The sequence below is a fragment of the Chrysochloris asiatica genome, unplaced genomic scaffold, assembly GCF_000296735.1.
Source record: "Chrysochloris asiatica unplaced genomic scaffold, ChrAsi1.0 scaffold00117, whole genome shotgun sequence".
NCBI classification, from domain to species: domain Eukaryota; kingdom Metazoa; phylum Chordata; class Mammalia; order Afrosoricida; family Chrysochloridae; genus Chrysochloris; species Chrysochloris asiatica.
The window spans coordinates 7,663,174-7,682,979 of record NW_006408635.1 but is presented as its reverse complement, the minus strand read 5'-3'; the positions used below and the strand labels follow the sequence as shown (position 1 = coordinate 7,682,979).

The 19,806-nt window shown below is 44.2% G+C and overlaps 1 protein-coding gene across 1 annotated transcript in view; it reads right to left on the bottom strand.

Annotated features, from left to right (window-relative positions):
* The window catches only part of TULP4 (tubby like protein 4), a 165,260-nt gene that overhangs the window by 69,365 nt on the left and 76,089 nt on the right, over positions 1-19,806 (bottom strand). The window contains exons 2-3 of the mRNA XM_006868456.1: positions 11,893-12,021; positions 5,335-5,496 (exon numbers count right to left, since the gene is read on the bottom strand). Coding sequence (XP_006868518.1) covers positions 5,335-5,496; positions 11,893-12,021 — 291 coding nt within the window. The remainder of the gene's footprint in view (positions 1-5,334; positions 5,497-11,892; positions 12,022-19,806) is intronic.

The following is a 19,806-nucleotide window of genomic DNA, read 5'->3' as shown; positions in this document are numbered from 1 at the left end:
GCTGACTTTCAGATTGTTGGTTCCAACTCATAGGTACCCTATGTAGGGTTTCTGGGGAACAGCTGGTGAGTTAGGAGCTAACCTTCTAGTTAGCAGGCCAGTGCTTATCCTACAGTGCCACACCAGACTGTACTACCAATAATGCCTGTGCACATGTGTGTGTACATTCATGCATTCATGCACACACACAGGTGCACATAAAGAGGGAGAGAGTGCAATACAGTGAATGTTAGCTGTGGACCCTAAGGAGGGATACTCTTGCAGATTTTCCTAAGTTGGAAACTGTTCAGAATAGAAATTTTGTAATGATGGCCCCCCAACCCCCTAAAAACTCATTAGATCAGGATTTGAAAGGGAGAATCCATGGGTGGAATCATGAGCTCCCAATAAATCGTAGGCCTGTTTTTCCAGGGAGAGGGCTTGCAGTATCGATTTCACATTCAAAGTAGTCTAGATCCCCTAAAAGGACATAGATAGATACCTTTTCTACTAAGAAACCACTGCAGTAAGTCTCCTGGGTAAGAACATTCAACTCAACGACAACTGGCAATTAAGAACTTCATTCAGAACAGACTGACATCAAGTCTATTACTGTATTAAAATTTCAAGTTAAATGCAATGGTCCATAAGAACAAACACAGGCTCTACTACTGAAGTTCAGGCAAACACTGCGCAGACTCAGTGATTCATCAGCATGAGGAAGGAGAACGCCGCCTGTGTTTCAATCCGTGTTTCCCCATCGGATCAGGCTGTTGTAGCTTAGTGTTTGACTTACATTTTCCTCTTATTTACCCTTGTGACTCTACTTCCAAAGCGGAAATCTGATTACGTGCTGGTTGTCGGGGACATTCCCTGTTCAGGAGTCATTTATGTCGGGGACTGTCCTCGACATAGTTGTATTGTTCATGAGTGTTTGGTTCACGAGGAGGGGAGATCCAGTGGCGATAGAGATAGCGAAAGAATACACAGAAAGACAGAAGGAGGGGGACAATGAGGCACCCCGAAATCAGAGTGGATGCATCACTGGTGGGCAGACTTGGGACTACAGGCATCGTGGCCTCTGCAGGCAGCAACTCACTGCCCTGCAATCGTTACTGCATGCCTTCCAACCCGTAATGCACACCTGGGCTGGCCTGGGCCTCTGTTTTATTTAGGGGAGAAGCTTCACACCAAGCTGGGAAGGACTAAGTCAAGGTACAGCTAACATCAGTAATTTTCCAGACATTCAGGTAACTTTACATTGTACTTCACTGGTTCGAATCCCAGGCCTGCAACTTGGTTTCTCAGGCTCAATTAACATATCTATAGCCCCTGAGCTTAGTTGGGGCAAGGTGAAAGGGAAGGACAAAAGGCTTGGGTGGAGTCCCGCTGTTTTGGCTTCCTGAGCCAGGTTTTTAGGAACTTGGCTGAAAAGCTAACACCTGGGACAGATTTAGGGAAGATGGCTTTTTTGTCTGTAGAACAAAGAACTGGGAAGTAGCTAAACTATTTTCAGTTAATCTTTTGGAGAAAGGCTTGGCCTTGCAACCTTTACAGTCTGGGCTTTTAGGAAAATATCACATTTATCTGTGGACATTAAGGGCTCATGTTTGGAATTAATAAATATAACTGAACACTAAGATGAAAAACAATTTGCCAAGTGGCTAGATCTGTTCCTCAGAGCCCGTGACCTGTAACACTCGGGCCTATAGGGCCTCAAACTTCTGACCAGGCCTACAGGGTCTGCAACAGCTGGTGATGCAGCAAACACAAGATAAATAAGTGAAAATAAGGTGAAAACAATAAAGCAGATGGAGAGAAGTGGAACGCCACCGGTTACTGGAAAAGTGTTAGGCAACAGTCAATGACGGGAGCAATTTTAAAGAATAAAGTGAGAATGGAGCATGCGGAAGATGCTGCCCTGTAGAAGCTGCTACAATTACTTAAGCACCACACTGCTTTAATTATGGAAACGAAAGGCTACAGGTAATTTGGTGGTGGGGGTTGTTGGTGAGTGCCACGGGGTCTGTTCTAACTCACATGGATCCTATGTAGGGTTTCTGAGACTGTGAATCTTTGCAGGAGCAGAAAGCCTCATCTTTTTCCTGTGGAGTGGCTAGTGAGCTTGAACCGACAACCCTGTGGTTCGCAGTCCAGTGTTTATCATAAACAAAATTTGTTTAGACAATCAGAACCAGTGTAGTAAGTCTATTGGTGAGCTGCCTTTCACTGAATTGAAAGCTGCCTCTGCAGAAAGTGAAGGCGGTTATTTTGTTGCAAAGCGTGAAAGCTGAAGGCTTTTTTGCCTGCGAGTTGGTTCTGACTCACAGTGACCCTGTATAGGGTTTCCAAGCAGTGGCTGGTGAGCTTGAATTGCCAACCTTGAGGTTAAAACTGAACTTGCAGTCCAGCACATTAACTCCATAGCATCACACCAGGACTCTTTATTATGCTATGTTGTTGTTAGGAGCCATCGAGTTGGTACCGACCAATAGAGACCTTCTGTACAGCAAAACGAAACACTGCCCAAACCTGGGCCAACCTCATTACTGTTGCCATGCTTGAGTCCATCGATGCTGCCACTTGGACAATCCATCTCGTTGGGGGTCTTCCTCTTTTTCTCTGATCCTCCACCTTACCAAACATGACATCATTCTCCAGCGACTGGTCCCTCCTGACAATATGTCCGAAGTATGAAAGACGAAGTTTGGCCAGCTTGGCCTCCAAGGAGCACTCTGACTGCACTTCTTCTAAAACAGATCTATTGGTTCTTTTGGCAGCCCATGGCACCTTCAATATTCTGCTCCAACACTATAACTCAAAAGCATCAATTCTTCTATGATCTTCCTTATTCACTCACTGTCCAGCTTTTGCATACATATGAGGTTACTGAAAATACCATGGCTTGGGTCAGGCGCACCTTAGTCCTCAAGCTGACGTCTTTGCTCTTCAACACTTTAAAAAGGTCTTGTGCAGCAGATTTGCCTAATACAATACATCGTTTGATCTCTTGACTGCTGCTTCTGTGAGTGTTGATAGTCAATCCAAGAAGAATGAAGTCCCTGACAACTTCAATTGTTTCTCCATTGATAAGAATGCTATTTATTGGTCCAGTGGTGAGGATTTTTGTTTCCTTACATTGAGATATAATCCATACTGAAGGCTGTGCTCTTTGATCTTCATCAGTAAATGTTTTAAGTACTCTTCACTTTCAGCAAGCAAGGTTGTATCATCTGCATATCGCAGGTTGTTAATGAGTCTTCCTCCAATCCTGATGTCACGTTTTTCTTCATAGAACCCAGCTTCTCGGATTATTTGCTCAGTTTACAGGCTGAATAAGTATGGTGAAAGACTACAACCTTGTCGCACACCTTTTTTGATTTTAAATTACTCAGTGTTCTCATGTTCTGTTCGAACTGCCTCTTGGTCCAGGTACAGATTCCTCATGGTATTGTGCCGTATCTTCTCATTATTTGGAGGCAATTACAAAGGCTTGGGTTACAGTTGCCAAGCCTTTGAAGAGTGGTTCTTGAACCATTTTGTCTCTGCTGTTAAACATTACTGCTTGGCCAAGAAAATTCCTTTCAAGACTTCCCTTGTGCTTGATGATGAAATAGACACCTAAACACTTTTGATGAACTTCAGCCCAACATAAAGTCCCCTCTCCTCCCCGACAGCACACTGGTACTTCAGGAAACCGTAGCCTCCTGTAAGGCTTATTATTACTGAAGCCCTTCTCATAAACCGTCAGGGCTTCCTGAGATGATGGGAAGACCTAAAGAGAGTTCTGGAGGGATTATAATACCTGTGATGTCATCTGAAAGATTGCTAATTCTTGGAATGAAGGAAAGCAGTCAAAAACAAAAGGAGTGTGGAACAATCTGTGTCCCCAGTTCCAGGAGGCTTTTCAGGGGTTTATAGCTGACGACCCTGCCGAAGCCAGGAGACCGGTGACTGATAGCAGTTAGACATCAGTGATAATGATGTCCTGAGTCCCTCAGCATCTCTGCTGGAGGACTAACTGATACAGACCTTAGGGAACTAGAGCAGCAGATGACAGCAGCATTTAAGGAAGAAGACCAGGCCCTAAAAACTCCAGAACTGAAAACGGTTTTAAGGAAAGAGATGGCTGAAACCTTTCATCTCACTGAGCCAGGGATGACAAAGTTACAGAAGTGAGATCTAAATGCTGAGAGGTTCATCAGCGTTTACCGTACTGCAGCCGAGGGCCTGCGCAGCTAAGCAGGCTATTCATGAGGAGACGAAAAGAGCTCGGGACAAAGCTCTCTCAACACCCACTTCAAGAATCTGGCTCCAGTGATGAACATCCTTCCTCTCGGGCAGCAGACCCACAGTCTTCATCAGTAGTCTCCATCATCTTCTGCATTCTCCAACCGTTAGTGTCATCACAATGCTCCTTACCATCCCTGGATGTTGTGATTAGGCGCCATCAGGTCTTTTCTGACTCACAGCAACCTAAATGCACAACAGAACAAATCCCTGTGCGGTCCTGCGACAGCCTCGTGACTGTTGTTACGTTTAAGACCCTTGCTGCTGTCACTGTGTCAGTCCATCTCAGTGAGGGTCTTCTTCTTTTTTGCTGACCCTCCACTTTATCAACTATGATGTCCTTCTCCAGGGACAGGTCCCTCCTGTTAAAGGTAGGAGAGACACAGTCTCGCCATCCTGGCTTCTAAGATTGCCGATTTTTACGGAAGTCGCCTGCCACATCTCTGTCCCTCGGAGACCTTTGGATTAGCAGCTGAGTGCTTAACCCCTGCTTGTTAAAGTATATTAACAGTCAAAGTAATTGATCGTTTCCCAGGTTATGACGTCTTCTGCCAAATTACTTCCCTGAAAGGTCAAACACACGCTGTACCAGCAATGAATAAATATACTTACTTGACTGTACTCAGTAAAATCATCCATATCTCTTTATTACCATATTTTTTTTTTCTGCTAATTAAGTGGGAAAAAATAAACTCTTTGGGTAATTTTGCATTTTTACGGTTGAATACATTTCTACCATATGATTACTGAGTAGCTGAGCTTTATCTTTTGTGAAGTTATTTATCCGTGTCTAGGACCTCTTTATATCAAGTGGTGCTTTGTATGGATTTAAAAACAAAATTCTAAGAATTGTTTATATAATTAAACTGTTCAACTCATGTTTACCAACTGATGGGAAATATTACTCCCCCAATCTATGGTTGACTGAAAATGCAGCTGTAATTTTAACTAGACGTTTATGCTCCAAGTTTACATCTTTAGGAGCCGCCTGGGCTTTCACCCGCCCTTCCCTTGACTGCCCAGCTTTTGGCTTTACTCTCACACACCCAGAGGAAGGAGCATTACCTGTTGGTCATCAGGAGTCCATATACCACACGTAATCTGACTCTCCAAGTTGATCTCAGACGACCAGTGTCTTTGTCCACTGACAGAACCAACGAGGACAAATCCATCTCTATAGGAAATGAGTGCTTGGGTTCCATCATGGCTCCAAGTAAAATCGCTCACCTTTGGACACACAGAGAGAAGTTCATTAGTTAGCTGAAAGGGAAAGCAGACAACAGAAATGGGAATCCTGATATGATCAGCACTGAATGCTAACCACAAGGTTGGTGGTTCAAACCTACCAGGTGCTCCTTGGAAACTCCATAGAGGGCCACTGTGAATCAGAGCTGACTCAATGGCACTTAATAAGAGATGGGGATACTCCTCAGTAGCAAAGATGGTGAGACTTGGGCTTGCTTACTTTGGACACGTCAGGAAAGACATCATGTTTGGTAAAGTAGAGGGTCAGCGAAAACAGGAAACCCTTCCAGGACTGACACAACAATGAACTCAAACACCAATCGTCAGGAAGATGGTGCGAGACCCAGCCAATCCTCCTCCTGTACGAGGAAAGGTGGTTGTGTTGGAGCCAGCCTGATAAACTACAGGAGCTCTAGGTCAGTAGCTTAGCCTTTAGGTTAAGGAGAACACCATAGTGGCACTATGGGAAGACCCATGAGAAATGCCCAAGGATAAAACAAACAGAGTGCATACTGTGTGCCAACACTGTCCTATTGCTTCATGTCCACTCAGCCCCTGAGCCTCGTCATCCTGAGGGAGGTATTGTTACCGCCAGTTTACCAAAACAGGAAGGCACAAAGGGGTAAGGAATTGACCTATGCTCACACAACAGAGCCAAGGTCACTCCCAGGGCTGTGTGGCTCCAGCATCCTTGCTCCTGATCCCGGTCCACTGACTCCCATGGCTGGGCAGTGGATTCTCCACCACAGTTTGCTGAGCACTTAGCTAGCAAATCTGTAAGCTTAAGGTAACACCCAGTATGGGGGAAGTGAGCACAGTCTGACCAAGGTAAACGCTGTCATTAAGATGTACACAAGAAAAAGACACCTGTTGGTAATGCTATGACACATACAGTCTGTAACAAAAGCAACAACAACCAAAAAATACATGTGTGGGGATATGTCTACTGCATACATGCATGTGTGCTGTTGTTACTGTCAAGTCAGTTCCGACTCTTTGCAACCCTGAATATGGTTTCTGAGGAGTACCTGGTGGTTTTGAACTGCCAACTTTGTGACTGCTAGCCCAGTGCTTCTCCTACAGCGCCACGCCAGGATATGTGCATGGGTATGTAAATGTGTAACATATAGGAATATCTGTATCAATGTAGATACACATATGGTGTCCTGGTATGGCACTGTGGGTTAATGCAAGGGACAGCGAGGTCGGTTCGAACCACACAAGGCTGGTGGTTTAAGCTCACCAGCCGCTCCTTGGAAACCCTCTACAGGGTCGCTATGAGTTAGAACTGACTTGATGGCACTTAACAACACATACACACATATATGTATTATGTGCGCACATGTACATTTATTCACATACAGAATTAAGCATGTAGGCAGCACATTTTTTGGATGTTTCTTAGATATAGCCAACCAGCGCATGGGACTGGTTTTCTAGGAATTTTTCCAGGAACTTTTGGAAGCCCCCTGGTACACACACACACACACACACACACACACCTATGTTTATTTGCTGTTGTATGCTGCCAAGTTGATTACCTCTCAGAGCAACCCTGTACAGGGTTTCTGAGGCTGTATCTTTACGGGAGCAGAAAGCCTCATCTTTCTCCTGAGGAGCTGCCATTCAGCTTGAATTGCTGACCTTGTGGTTAGTACTCCAGTGCTTATCCTAAAGAGCCATCATGCTCCCCTATCTTTATATATATGAAAAATATATCTAAATACAAATATATTTATCAGGTTGTTGATATTCTTAGGATATTGTAAAATTTCTGGATAAATTCTGGCTATGTCATATTTCATATAGGAGATTCCTTTTTATTTCCGGTGAGACTGTTAAGAATTCCTTGTGGTGCTGTGCATTAGGCATTAGGCTGAAAACTGCAAGGACAGTAGTTCAAACCCACCAACTAACTGCTCTGAGGAAGAAACATGAGTCTATGTGCTCCCAGAAAAGATTTATAGTCTCAGAAACCTATTTGTTGTTGTTGTTAAGTGCTGTTGAGTTGGTTTCCGAGGAACAGCTGGTGAGCCTAAACTGCTGACTTTGTAATCCAAACTGACCTTGCAGTCCAGCACATTAACTCACAGCGTCACACCAGGGCTCTATATGTTGCTGTTGTTAAGTGCCACTGAGTTGGTTCCGACCCATAGCGACCCTGTATAGGGTTTCCAAGGAGCAGCCAGTGAGTTTGAACCACCTACATTGAGATTCAACTGGCTTTGCAGTTCAGCGCATGAATCCACGGCGCCACACCAGGACTCCAGGTCTCTTTCTAGGAGATACTAATGGGTCAGAATTGACTTGCTGGCAGTGGGTTGAGTTTGAGTTTATTTTCTGGAGACTATTTTTTCCATCCTTTTACTTTAAACATTCACATTGAGTCTTAGGTCTGACTCTTATTAGCACATCTCTAAGTTCTTTGACAGATAATGCGTGACGTTTCATCTTTGATTACATCATCTACTCTGGTTACATTTGTTTCAGTTACTGTCCTATTTGATCTTGTTTCAAGATACTTTAATAACAACCACAGCTTTATTCCTTTTCTGTACTTGTCATCTTTTGTTTCTTTTAAATCTTCTCTAACTAAAAAAATTATACCGATAAAATTCACTATTCTTACACTTAAAAATGTGCAATTTCTTGGGAAATTTGTGTTATTACTGATATGTCACATGCTGAGTGATAATAAAATCAATGAAAAAACACCAAAAAGGACACGGACTTTTTGCTGTTTTCTTCGCAGGGGTCACGACTTCTGTAGCGAGCCACTTCGTGTCTCCATCCATGGCACGGATTTGTGAGGTAGTGCATGAACAGCCCGTCAAACATACCCAAAGGCTGTTTCCTGGGGTGACTCAGGACTCTGGTGTCACTGGCATTACATTCCATCCAAGAATACTACACAGCTTACTTAAGAATTTAAAGTTACTGTTAAACCTTACACCCACACTATCCCCTGCTATCATGTTAGAGCTGAACAATAGTTGAGCTGAACTAGTGAAAAAAGTCTGCCGTGAGCATCATGCTCTTTAAGACCTCTCAGAATAAGGCCGCACTCCAAAGAGCAGACAGAACCTTGGCGGGCAGTGAGTTTATGCTAATGGGGAAGAACAGCTGGGTAAGAACAGTTGGACAACTCAAAGAATGTCACCAATGTCACTGAATTGTACACACAGAAACTGTTGACTGGTGTGTACTGTGCACATGCTCAATAACAAAATACATACAACTGAGAGTAAACACAAGCACAGCAACAACGTGCACAGAAAACTCACTGCATTCCTCAAGATAGTCCAGTCCCTTCGTTTGCCAGGCTCCTGCTGCCTAGTAACTGTTCATGTTGTAAATCATGTATCCTGGGGACGAGGTGTACTAAAATGAATGTAGAGCGAGGGGCAAAAACACTTCTTAGAGACACAAGCAGTCTGGCAGTCACAAAAGGTGGGTGGTGTAGAAAGCGTATGTGAACTAACTGGGCTATCCTCGAGTACTAAAAACATCCGACAACCAGAAACATAAAGAGAGGGGACCAAGTTCCCAATGTGCCAAGAGAAATGAGCATGAAGCCCTTGCTTTGGTTGTGAACAGACAAGGGGTGTGGTGGTCCTGCTGGATAGGAGATGGTGCTCAGATGTGGAGCTGTGAAACTGAGCCAGGCGTCGGTGTCCTCAGTGACCGCCTGTGAAGGAACGCATGCCCACATCAGGGCTCATAAAAGACTCCCAACCATTGCCTGACGTGAAGCTGTTACAGCAACACTCAACTTCTGTTTGATTTCTTTGTGAGAATACAAGGTAGGCTGCATAGTGAAGATCAATCACCGTGTCTCTTAAAGAAGTATGGCTTCTCTCAGAGCTGGTTTCAAAGATGTTTCTCCTGCAGCCACGAAATGGTTATCTCTCTCGCCAGAGGTTTTCCAGGTGCATAGAGCCACACGCCTCCCACAGTGACATCCTCACCTGAGTCACGATGTTGCCTATCCTCACATACTATCTGCCTCCAACACAATGAGGGCAACCAAGCCTTCCAGAGTACAAAGAGTTTCAGGGGGACAACTGCTTAGTAGAGTCCTGAGGCACTGGGAATCATAAGTCCAGAAAGCAAAATTATATGAACAACAGCAGCAGATAGCAAGCTGTAGCAATTACTTTGGTTAAACCTAGCAGGCAAAGGCATATAAGAGGTTTGAAACTACGTGTGAATTTAGAGACCATCTCAAGAACAGATTTATTTGATGCATTATGCACTAAAATGACCCAAAACTAGACAAGCTGTGGGATAGCATCAAGAACATTATACATGAAGAACCCAAAAGTCCATTAAAAATACAGGAAAAAGAAGACCAAAATGGATGACAAAAGAGACTCTGAAACTTACTCTTGAATGTAGAGAAGCTAAAACAACTTGAAGAATTGATGTGGTAAAAGAGCTGAACAGAACATTTCGAAGGGTAGCTTGAGAAGGCAAAGTCAAGTATTATAATGAAATATGCAAAGACCTGAAGTTAGAAAACCAAAAGGGAAGACCATGCTCAGCATTTCTCCAGCTGAGGGAACTGAAGAAAATGGCAAGTCTCAACTTCAAATATTAAAGGAGTCTGTGGGCAAAATATTGAAGAGCAGGAAGCAACCAAAGAAGATGGGAGGGATATACAGAGTCACTGTACCCAAACTCATTGGTTGACATTCAACATTTCAGGAGGTACCATATGATCAAGAACCACTAGTACAGAAGGAAGAAGTTCATGCTGCACTGAAGGCAGTGGCAAAAAAATAATGCCCCAGGAATGGACAGAGTATCAGTTGAAATGTTTCAACTCCTCTCTAGCAAGAAATTGGGTGTTCCCTCATCTATACCAAGAAATCTGGCCAACCAACTGGCTGAACAAATCCGTATTTGTGCCCATTCCACAGAATGTGGAAATTACCAAGCAATATCATTAATACCATGTGCAAGTACAATTTTGCTGAAGATTTTTCAAAAACAGTTGCAGCAGTACACTGACAGGAAGCTGCTAGAAATTCAAGCCGATTCAGAAAAGGACATGGAAGGGAGCCAGGTTTCTGATGTCAGATGATGATTTAACTTCTGAACGATCAGCTCCTGAATACGGAGGAGGTTCCCACACTTGGGGTTCTAATTCAAAAGTAAGCACCCAGGGACGGAGCACGGCCTTTCCCTCTTCTTGTTGTGCCATGGAGAAAGGCAGTAAGCTGAGGAGGGCTTACCAGAGTCAGTCCCTATTACTACATTCACATGAAAGAACTCAGACTCATGCACTAAAGAGTGTTCAGTTTTTACACAAAGCTGTACTTGTCGTCCATGATCATGTACAAAGGGACTTCAAAAAGTTCATGGAAAAATTCCCTTATCTCCTAAAACCATTTTCCCCTGAACTTTAGCCCCCTTGTATTATGCTGGACTTCAGCCAGTAACTGCTAATAAAATTTCAGCAACTACCGAACAGTAACAACACCCTCGCTCTTTATGACTTCATTTCACTTCACTGGCCTCTCAAACTTGGGAAGCTCAAGACATATTTACAAGGGGTGGGGAGCAGAGGTGGAGAGGCCAGTTCCTTAGAAATGAATGGAAAGGTAGTCACAGGGAAACCTCCTAGGGCTAGGGGGCGAGTGGTCCAGGAAACCCCTCCACATTCCGTCCCCCCAGAAGACTCAGTTCTGTCCCCAGCGGGGCGTCCTGCTCACAGAAGTCTTGAAGGAAGCAGCAGTGCTCAAGGAGCCCACCCCTCAGCCCCTCAGGCAGGAGGAGGCAGAGCTGTGCCTTCAGGCCAGGAGAACCCTGGGGGGGGGGGGGGCTCTAAAAATAGACAACTCCACAGGGTTGCCACACAAGTCATTGGCTTCCTCCTAGTGGAGACAAATCCATACCAAAAAGGAAGTGAGGCCCACAGGGGGCCACGCTAATTGAAACCTGACAGAAAAGAGTGTGAAAACCCTCTGCTTGGTGAGCGGGCTGCGAGGACCCAAGTACAGGTTCTCCGGGTGGGTGAGAAGCATGACGCTGACAATCCCGGGAAAATACCTTTGGAAGGAGTGGAGCAGTGATACGCCAGCAGTGCTTCAGAGGGTCCAAATTTAACATGCCATCACACACTGAACGGTAAGAAACGATCTCACAGATTTAATTAAAGCTGTAAACGTGTGAGTTCTCACAGAGCAGCAGAGCTGAAGAGAGGCAGTTATGATCTGGTCCTCTCTATTTTAATCTAGACACGCTCCAGAGGAGTGAGAAGCAGGTTCTAATTTTATTTATTCCCACTCCTCCTTCTTCCAGAGAGAACTCAAGAGCTGTGAGGCTTTTTTGCTGAGAATACTTGGTCTAACCCTCTTTCCTGCCCCCACGTACCTGAGCCCCACGGTCATTAACCAGCTCCACAGACCATCTGCCTTCATACTGGATCCACACAAATATCCCTCCGTCTGCGTCACACGTGGCCAGCTTCTGGTAGGGTTCATTCCACCTCACCAGCACAACCTAGAAAAAGAAACAGGAAAGGAAGGATTTACCAGAATGGAAAACCACGAGTCGTAAGACCTCACAGAGTGAAACATGGTGTCGTTAGTCAAAGGAACATGGACTCAAGAACCGCAGTGTCCGTGGGGATGGCAGTGCCCACCAGGCAATGCTTAGGGGTTGTCCAAGGAAACGATGCGAAGAGAAGGTGGGGAATTAGCCGAGAACTGTTTTACATGGGACCAGATCCATTCTGACGTGGCTTCCTGACAAACAGCAGACACCTGCGTAAAGAATCAATTTTAACATGTATGTGCCCATACACGGATTCCTGGTGTGGCACTGTAGGATAAACACTGGACTGGTATCCACAAGCTGGCAGTTCAAACCCACCAGTCATTTGTAGAAACCCTACACAGGGTTGCTATAAGTTGGAACTAACTACAGAACAAAAAACAACTCTGAGGAGAAGAGATTGTTAAGGTACAGCTACCGAATTGCTAGCACCTTCTATTGCATGAATACTGGGGTCCGAAAATCCCAGTTAGCATAACCTCCATACTGGGTGGGGGAGAGGGCGGGGGTGACTGGGGTCAGTTGGCGAATAGACACAGACATGGTAAGAACTCCAATCTCTTTAGATGATCCTGTGATCAAAAGTCTGAGAAGGCAAAGTAGTTTCGAGCTTGGGCTCTGATGCCAGCCAGACTAGTTTGAATTCTGGATGCAGAACATACAACTGTGGGCTTTGAGCTAGTCTGGTTTATAAACCAGGGAGGTGGTGAGGAATAAATTACAAACAGAACAGCTGGTATATGGAATTTTTCAAGAGACGTTAGGACTGCCTGTCTCGAACTTAAAGGGATGTTCACGTAACACCTCAGCATCCAGCAGCTAAGGCTCTGAGGCTGGTCACCACTCCACCAGCACACACTGGACTGTAGCCAACTGCAGCCCCGCCATCACAGTGTGGTCCCCAGCCTTACCGCTGAGTGATAACCTGCATCTCAACAGGTATACACATGCACATTCAGGTTTCTACTGCACAACTAAACGTCCAAACCACTGTTTGTGATGTCAGGTAAATGCTAAAACAGAGCTCAGTTTGACTTACTTTTGTTGTTGTTACATGCCTTTGAATCAGTTCCGACTCACAGTGGTGGTGGTGGTGGTGGCTATGTGCCGCAACGCTGGTTCCGATGCACAGCAATACTGTATACAGTTTCTGAGACTGTAAATTTTTATGGAGTAGAAAGCCTCATCTTTCTCCCGCAGAGTGACTGATGGATTTGAAGTGCTGACCTTGTGTTTAGCAGCCCAACGTGTAACCCACTACGCTACAAGGGCTCCTTCTGATTCACACAGTGACCCTATGTAAAACAGTACGGAACACTGTCCACTCCTGTGCCACCCTCTATTTCTGTGTGAGTCCACTGGTGCGGCCACCGTGTCAACCCTTCTTAATAAAGGGCTTCCTTACTGACTCTGATCCTCTACTTTCACCAAGCACGGTGCCCTTCACCAGGAACTGGCCCCTCCTGAGAACATGTCCTTTCTTCTAAGGAGAATTCTGGCTATACTTCTTCCAAGACAGATTTGTTCATTCTGGAAGTCTATGGTATATTCAATAATCTTTGCCAACTCCGTAATTCAAATGCATCAGTTCTTCAGTTTTTCTTATTCTTATTCATTATCCAGCTTTGGCATGTATCTGAGGCAACTGAAAATACCATGGCTTGGATCAGGTGCACCTTAGTCTTCAAATATTGTTTTTTAACACATTAAAGAGCTCCTTTGCAGCGGAGTTGCCCTAATGCAATGTAATTTTTGATTTCTTGACTGCTGCTTCCATGGGTGTTGACGACTTCAGTATTTATTTACTCTGTTTATCATGCTATTGCTTACTGATCCAATTGTAAGGATTTTTGTTTTCTTTATATTTGTTGTTGTTATGTGTCTTCGAGTCGGTTCTGACCCATGTTGTTGTTGTTAAGTGCTGTTGAGTGGGTTGCGACCCATAGTGACCCTGTACAGGGTTTCTGAGGAGCAACTGGTGAGCTTGAACCACTGGTCTTGTAGTTCAAACTAACTTGGCAGTCCAGCGCATTAAGCCACAGCACCACACCAGGACCCCTCTGACCCACAGCGACCCTGTATAGGGTTTCCAAGGAGTGGCTGGTAAGCTTGAACCATCGACTTTGTGGTTCAAACAGACTTTACAGTGCATTAACCCACCGCGCCACATCAGGACTCCTTGTTTACATTTAGAGCTAATACATACTGAAATCTACACTCAGAACTGTTATCGTCCCTACTCCTGTAGACAAGAAATCTGAGGCACTGCTGTAATTGGCCCGAGGCCTCACACCACCGCAGGGTGGCACCACAATGTGGACTCACACATCTCTGCACATGCACCACCTCGCTCTACAAGGGGCTTCAAAGTACCCCAGGAGGACTGTGCATAATTCAGAAATATCAAATCTAGTATCAAACAGCAGCTCTGGAAAATAACAAACGTCTATGCTTTGGGACAATAAAGAAAAGGAAAAACTGCTGAGTCAAGTCCAGGGATACCTGGGAGATACTGACAGAATAGTTTCAGACCACTGCAACAAAGTGACTCTCGGAATACAGTGAGTCACAAATATCTTGGTTTCCCAGGGCATGTAAAAGTAACACTGACAATACACTGTGGTCTAGTAAGCATGCAGTTGCTGCTATGTGCCATTGAGTTGATTCCGACTCACAGACACCCTATGTGTAAAACAGAACAAAACACTGCCTGGTCTACACCAGCCTCCAAATTGTTGTTACACTTGAGCCCATTCCTGCTACCACTGCAACCGCATATGAAAAAAGTGGAAATATTGTGAGAATCACCAAAATGTGACGTGGAGACTGGACGTGAACACATGCGGCCAGGAAAATAGCACAGAAAGACTTGCTCGACGCAGGATGCCACAAACCTTTAGATTGTAAAAAATGCAGTATCTGTGAAGCACAATAAAATGTGCTTGCTTGTACAGAAGATTGAAAATGCCCTGTTCAAGTCTGCAGTGCATATTCATGTGTGTGTGTGGCTGGGTGGGGGGCAGTATCCTGCATCCTCATGGAGGGGCTCTTGCCCACCCACTTGCTCCCACCAGGACCACCAGGACCACAATCCAATGCCTCACTGTCCATTGCTGCTCAAGTGACTCCTGAAATCATCTGATCCATTGGGGAGAGTCGAACCACAGATACCTGGGTTTATCCCAACCATCCACCTACAACAGCTGAAACAGAATCAAGTCAACCCATAGAAAAGGGTCTAAGAGGTCAACTATCAGTCATAGGCCAGGCCAGCCCAGCCCAGGGACCTGCCACGAGGACACACTGTGAATTCCCTACGGAATGATGGTAAAGTCGGAGTTCTGCAACTTGCAACAAAAGGAGATAATTAATGGTTACCTCAAATTACTACAAGTAAAAGGTCAGAATAAACTTGGGAAACTGCATTTATCAAATATAAGAAAGGATTACAAGAAAATGTTCATTAAACAAAGAAAAGAATGGCTCTGTTCCCCTAGTGAGCAAAGAACGACAAATCACAAGGAACTGGTTATGGGACCGTGTGAAGGTCCTTACTCAGCACCCCATCCCAACACGCTCCTCCCGGGCTTAAGATTTCCAGCACACATCCCCTTTCCCCAGTCAGGAGCAAAAGGCTGAAGTCACCCCACCCTGCTTCTTCCAGACTTAAACCCCACTGTGTGGAGCACGCTGTGGCAGTCCCCTTGTGGCCTCGAGGAAGATGCTGCATGACTCCATTCATTCCACAACCATTTACCGAGCACCAGCCACATCCCAGACACTGTTCTAGTTTCTAAGAAAACGAAGTGAGCAAAAGAGACCAAGTCTGCTCTTATGGAACTTGTCTACACAGCAGAGAAAAGCACACCTAAACATCACAGAGGACTTGAGATGTTTCCTCACTGCCAAAGTGTAACAACAAAAACTATCATGAAACAGAATATCCAGTGCTGACCTCAAGCAATATATATCAATAGTGGAGCTCTGATGTGATGCTGTAGGATAAGCACTGGACTGCGAACTCCGAGGTTGGTGGTTCAAACCCACCAGCCTCTCCTAGGAAACCCTAAATAGGATAGCCATGAATTGAAACAGACTGGACGACACAACAACATGTATCAATAGTACCCCCCTCCAACATTCAGAAACAGATAGTGGTGATGATTTACACAAATGGCATCAATGTCAGTGAACTGTACGTGTAAAACAAATGGTGAATAGACAAATATTTTATTTGTACTTTTCTCACAACAATAAAAAGTAGCCCCACACACTTCTAATTCATTCTCCTTAGTCCATGATCGAATTCCATGTCTATTACACTAGGAATGGAAATTAATTTGAAAGCCCCTGTTATTGATGTTTCTATTTTAAATTTTATGTTAAAGAAAAACATACTGGTGGTAAGAGAATAATATTATTAAAAAGATTCACCAATGTTGCCTGTAATTAATTCCTAACTTCCTAAGGGAATCCTCATAAAGTCTAGTTGATCATAAAGTGCTGCTAATGATCATTTGGCTTAAGACACGGTCCTTGTTCTCCTGTCTTGTGGGCAAGTCACACTCAACGGGTGCAATTATTAACGGGAAATAAAGAGTAACAACTAAAACCCCTGCTGTGAAGGGCTGCTTTGTTAATCTACTTTTCAGGGTACATGCATATTACTGTACTGTACCATTTCATAAGAAAATATTTCCTTCTGTTTTCATTTGAAAGTTTACAAAAGGAAATAAATGGCAACACTCCCATCCTTAACTGTTCTCCAAACACACACACACACACACACACACACACACACTGGGCACAGAGTTAGAAAGAAATGCTTAGAATATGAAAGTCACGTCCTATTATTTTTAGTATTTCCATTTTATTCTTCATTTAAAACATAAATACACTGTTTTTATAAAGTGCCCATGTAAAATAAAGGTCAGAATACGCTATTTGAAAGAAGTCCTTTTAAGACTTAGGACTTTCGATTTCCACGAAACCCATTCCATCCGTCAGTGGTGGCTCTTCATCCTCCGTCACATGATTTCCAATGACTTGGTTGTTGTTGTGTGTACTATGGAGTCGAAGGATAGGATTTCCGAAAGCTGCTAGTGAGCTTTAACTGCTGAACTGGAAGTTACCAGTCTAGTGCTTACCCGAATGTGCCACATCGGAGCTCAATTGGTAGACAGGCTTGGATCGGTTTTGGATTCGGTTTGCTTCTTTTCCTTTGTTACTCGATTTCCCTGGCCACTGGACACAATCATGACCTTTTCTTATCAAGTATAAGCTTGTGTGAATCACACTCTGTAGCTCTGCAGACAATTTCCAGTTACAGATATGTTTGAGGAACTGATGTGTAAAGATTTCTAGTTAAGTCCAATTTACCATGGTGGGGTGGGGGGATGGGGGGATCAACCTACTTGTCAAGTGACTTATAAACAGTTTGCCGCATAAAATTGACTCTAGGAAGTCAAATATTGCAACAGTGTAGCTATTTATAGATACAGCCCCACTGCTAGGAGCAGCATATACCCTACTGCAGCAACTGACAAAACTAATTGGAATTGTTTTGTTTACTTTTAAATTGAAGGTGCTAACAAATCAATAAGGACAGGCAGACAAAACAACAAAAACATCCATCAACATCTGGCTGGATAATCACATGAAAAATGGTATACTGTTCATCTGAATGACAATCTTCTTTCTTGCTATTTTATGGTTTTGTTTTTTTTTTAATATCTGTATGTACTGGCAAGAAAATGTAGAACAAAGCAGGTTGTAGCATAGTTTGAGTTTGTTTATTACAAAGCCACCTACCTTCCTGGCAGGAGCTCTGTGCAGTGGTTACGAATCTGGCTGTTAATCTCCTGGTCAGCAGTTCGAAACCACCAGCGGTTCCATGGGAGAAAGATGAGGCTTTCCGCTCCCATTAAGATTAACACCTCAGAAAACTATATAAGGTGGTTATGAATCAACAGCAGTGGGTTTGGTTTCTGTAACACAGTTACTGTGTGCTGAGGTGGGATGGACAGACCCACACCAGCAGCCAGCATGCTCAGCTTGTCCCTGGGTCCCTGGGTGCTGGGCCCCCGTCAGAGCCTTGCAGGTACCTCTCCTCCCTCTGCTGATGCACACTCACCCAGCTGCAGGCACGCACCTTTAGTTCTATTTTCACCCTCTAGTTTTATATCATTTCTCCATCTTTGCTATGTTCTCGGAGTTTTCTCATCTGCTTATTTCTGTAAATCACTTTGAGATGAGAGAAATAAACTAAGAACTCTGCACAATTTCAAAGATTTTGTTGTCGTCGTAGTTTTTAGATAGCTCTCACTAAGTACTGGATACAACTCTAAGCACCTCACATGCAGTATGTAGTTTAGTCCTCACAACCACCTCTGAGATATTGTCTAGTATTGTTCCCATTTTACAGATGAGGATAGACAGACACGGAGCAGCCGTCCAGTAATTTATCCAAGGCCCTTCAGCTAGGGCATGGTTGACACAGACACTGGACTTCACTCTACAAACTCAATGAACTTCCATGGTAGACTGCCTTTCTGAAAAAGGAAAAGTATCTCTGAAATCTGTAGCTATTATAAATCAAATTTTAAAAATTGAGGACGACTTCTTGCACATCAAATTGCTCAGGTTTATAAAACATTATTGTGTAAGGAAAAATACAGTAAGTAGTAAGAAGAAAATTGACTTCTTCACCTCTGTTGTTTTTGTTAAGTGCTGTGGAGTCAGTTCTGACTCATAGCGACCCTTTACAGGGTTTCCGAGGAGCGAATGGCGAGTTTGAGCTGCCAACCTTGTGGTTAGCAATCCAGTGCTTATCCTACAGCGCCACACTAGGACTTCACCTCTATTGAGGGTGAGGGTGGTTGTGGTTATGTGCCATGGTGTCGCTTCCGACTTATAGTGACCCTGCATAGGGTTTCTGAAGCTGTAAATCTGTACAAGAGCAGAAAGCCTCATCTTTCTCCCATGGAATGGCTGGTAGTTTTGAACTGCTGACCTTGAGGTTAGCAACCCGACTCTTAACCACTATGCTACCAGAGCTCCTTTAGTGCCTATGAATAAGCTATGCAAGGTTCACTCTAGACACAGGGTGAGCACATACCTACTGTTGGTGTTAGGTGGCATGGAGACTGTTCACACTCACAGTAACCCCGTGCACAACAGAACAAACACTGTCCACTCCTGCACCATCTTAACAATTGGTGGTATGCTGGAGCCCACTGTCTTCCCTTTTTTCACTGACCCTCCACTTTACCAAGCATGATGTCCTTCACTAAGGACTGGTTTTACCTGGTAACACGTCCAAATGAGAGATGAAGCCTTGCCGTCATCACTTCCAAGGAGCAACCCAGCTGTGCTTCTTCCAAAGCAGATTTACTCATTCTTCTGGCCGTCCCGGGTACTTTCAATATTGTTGCCCAAACCATAATTCAAATGCACCAATTTTTCTCCCGTCTTCCTTATTCAGTCCAGCTTTCGAATAGCCAATGAGGTGAATGAAAATACCATAGTTTGAGGCAGGTACACCTTAGTCCTCAAACTGATATCCTTGCTCTTTAACACGTTAAAAGAGGTCTTTTGCAGCAGATTTGTCTAATGCAATTGTCTTATTTCTTGATAGCTGCTTCCATGAGCACTGATAGTGGTTACAAGCAAAATGAAATCGACAACTTCAATTATTTTCTCCGTTTATCAGGATGTTACTTATTGGTTCAG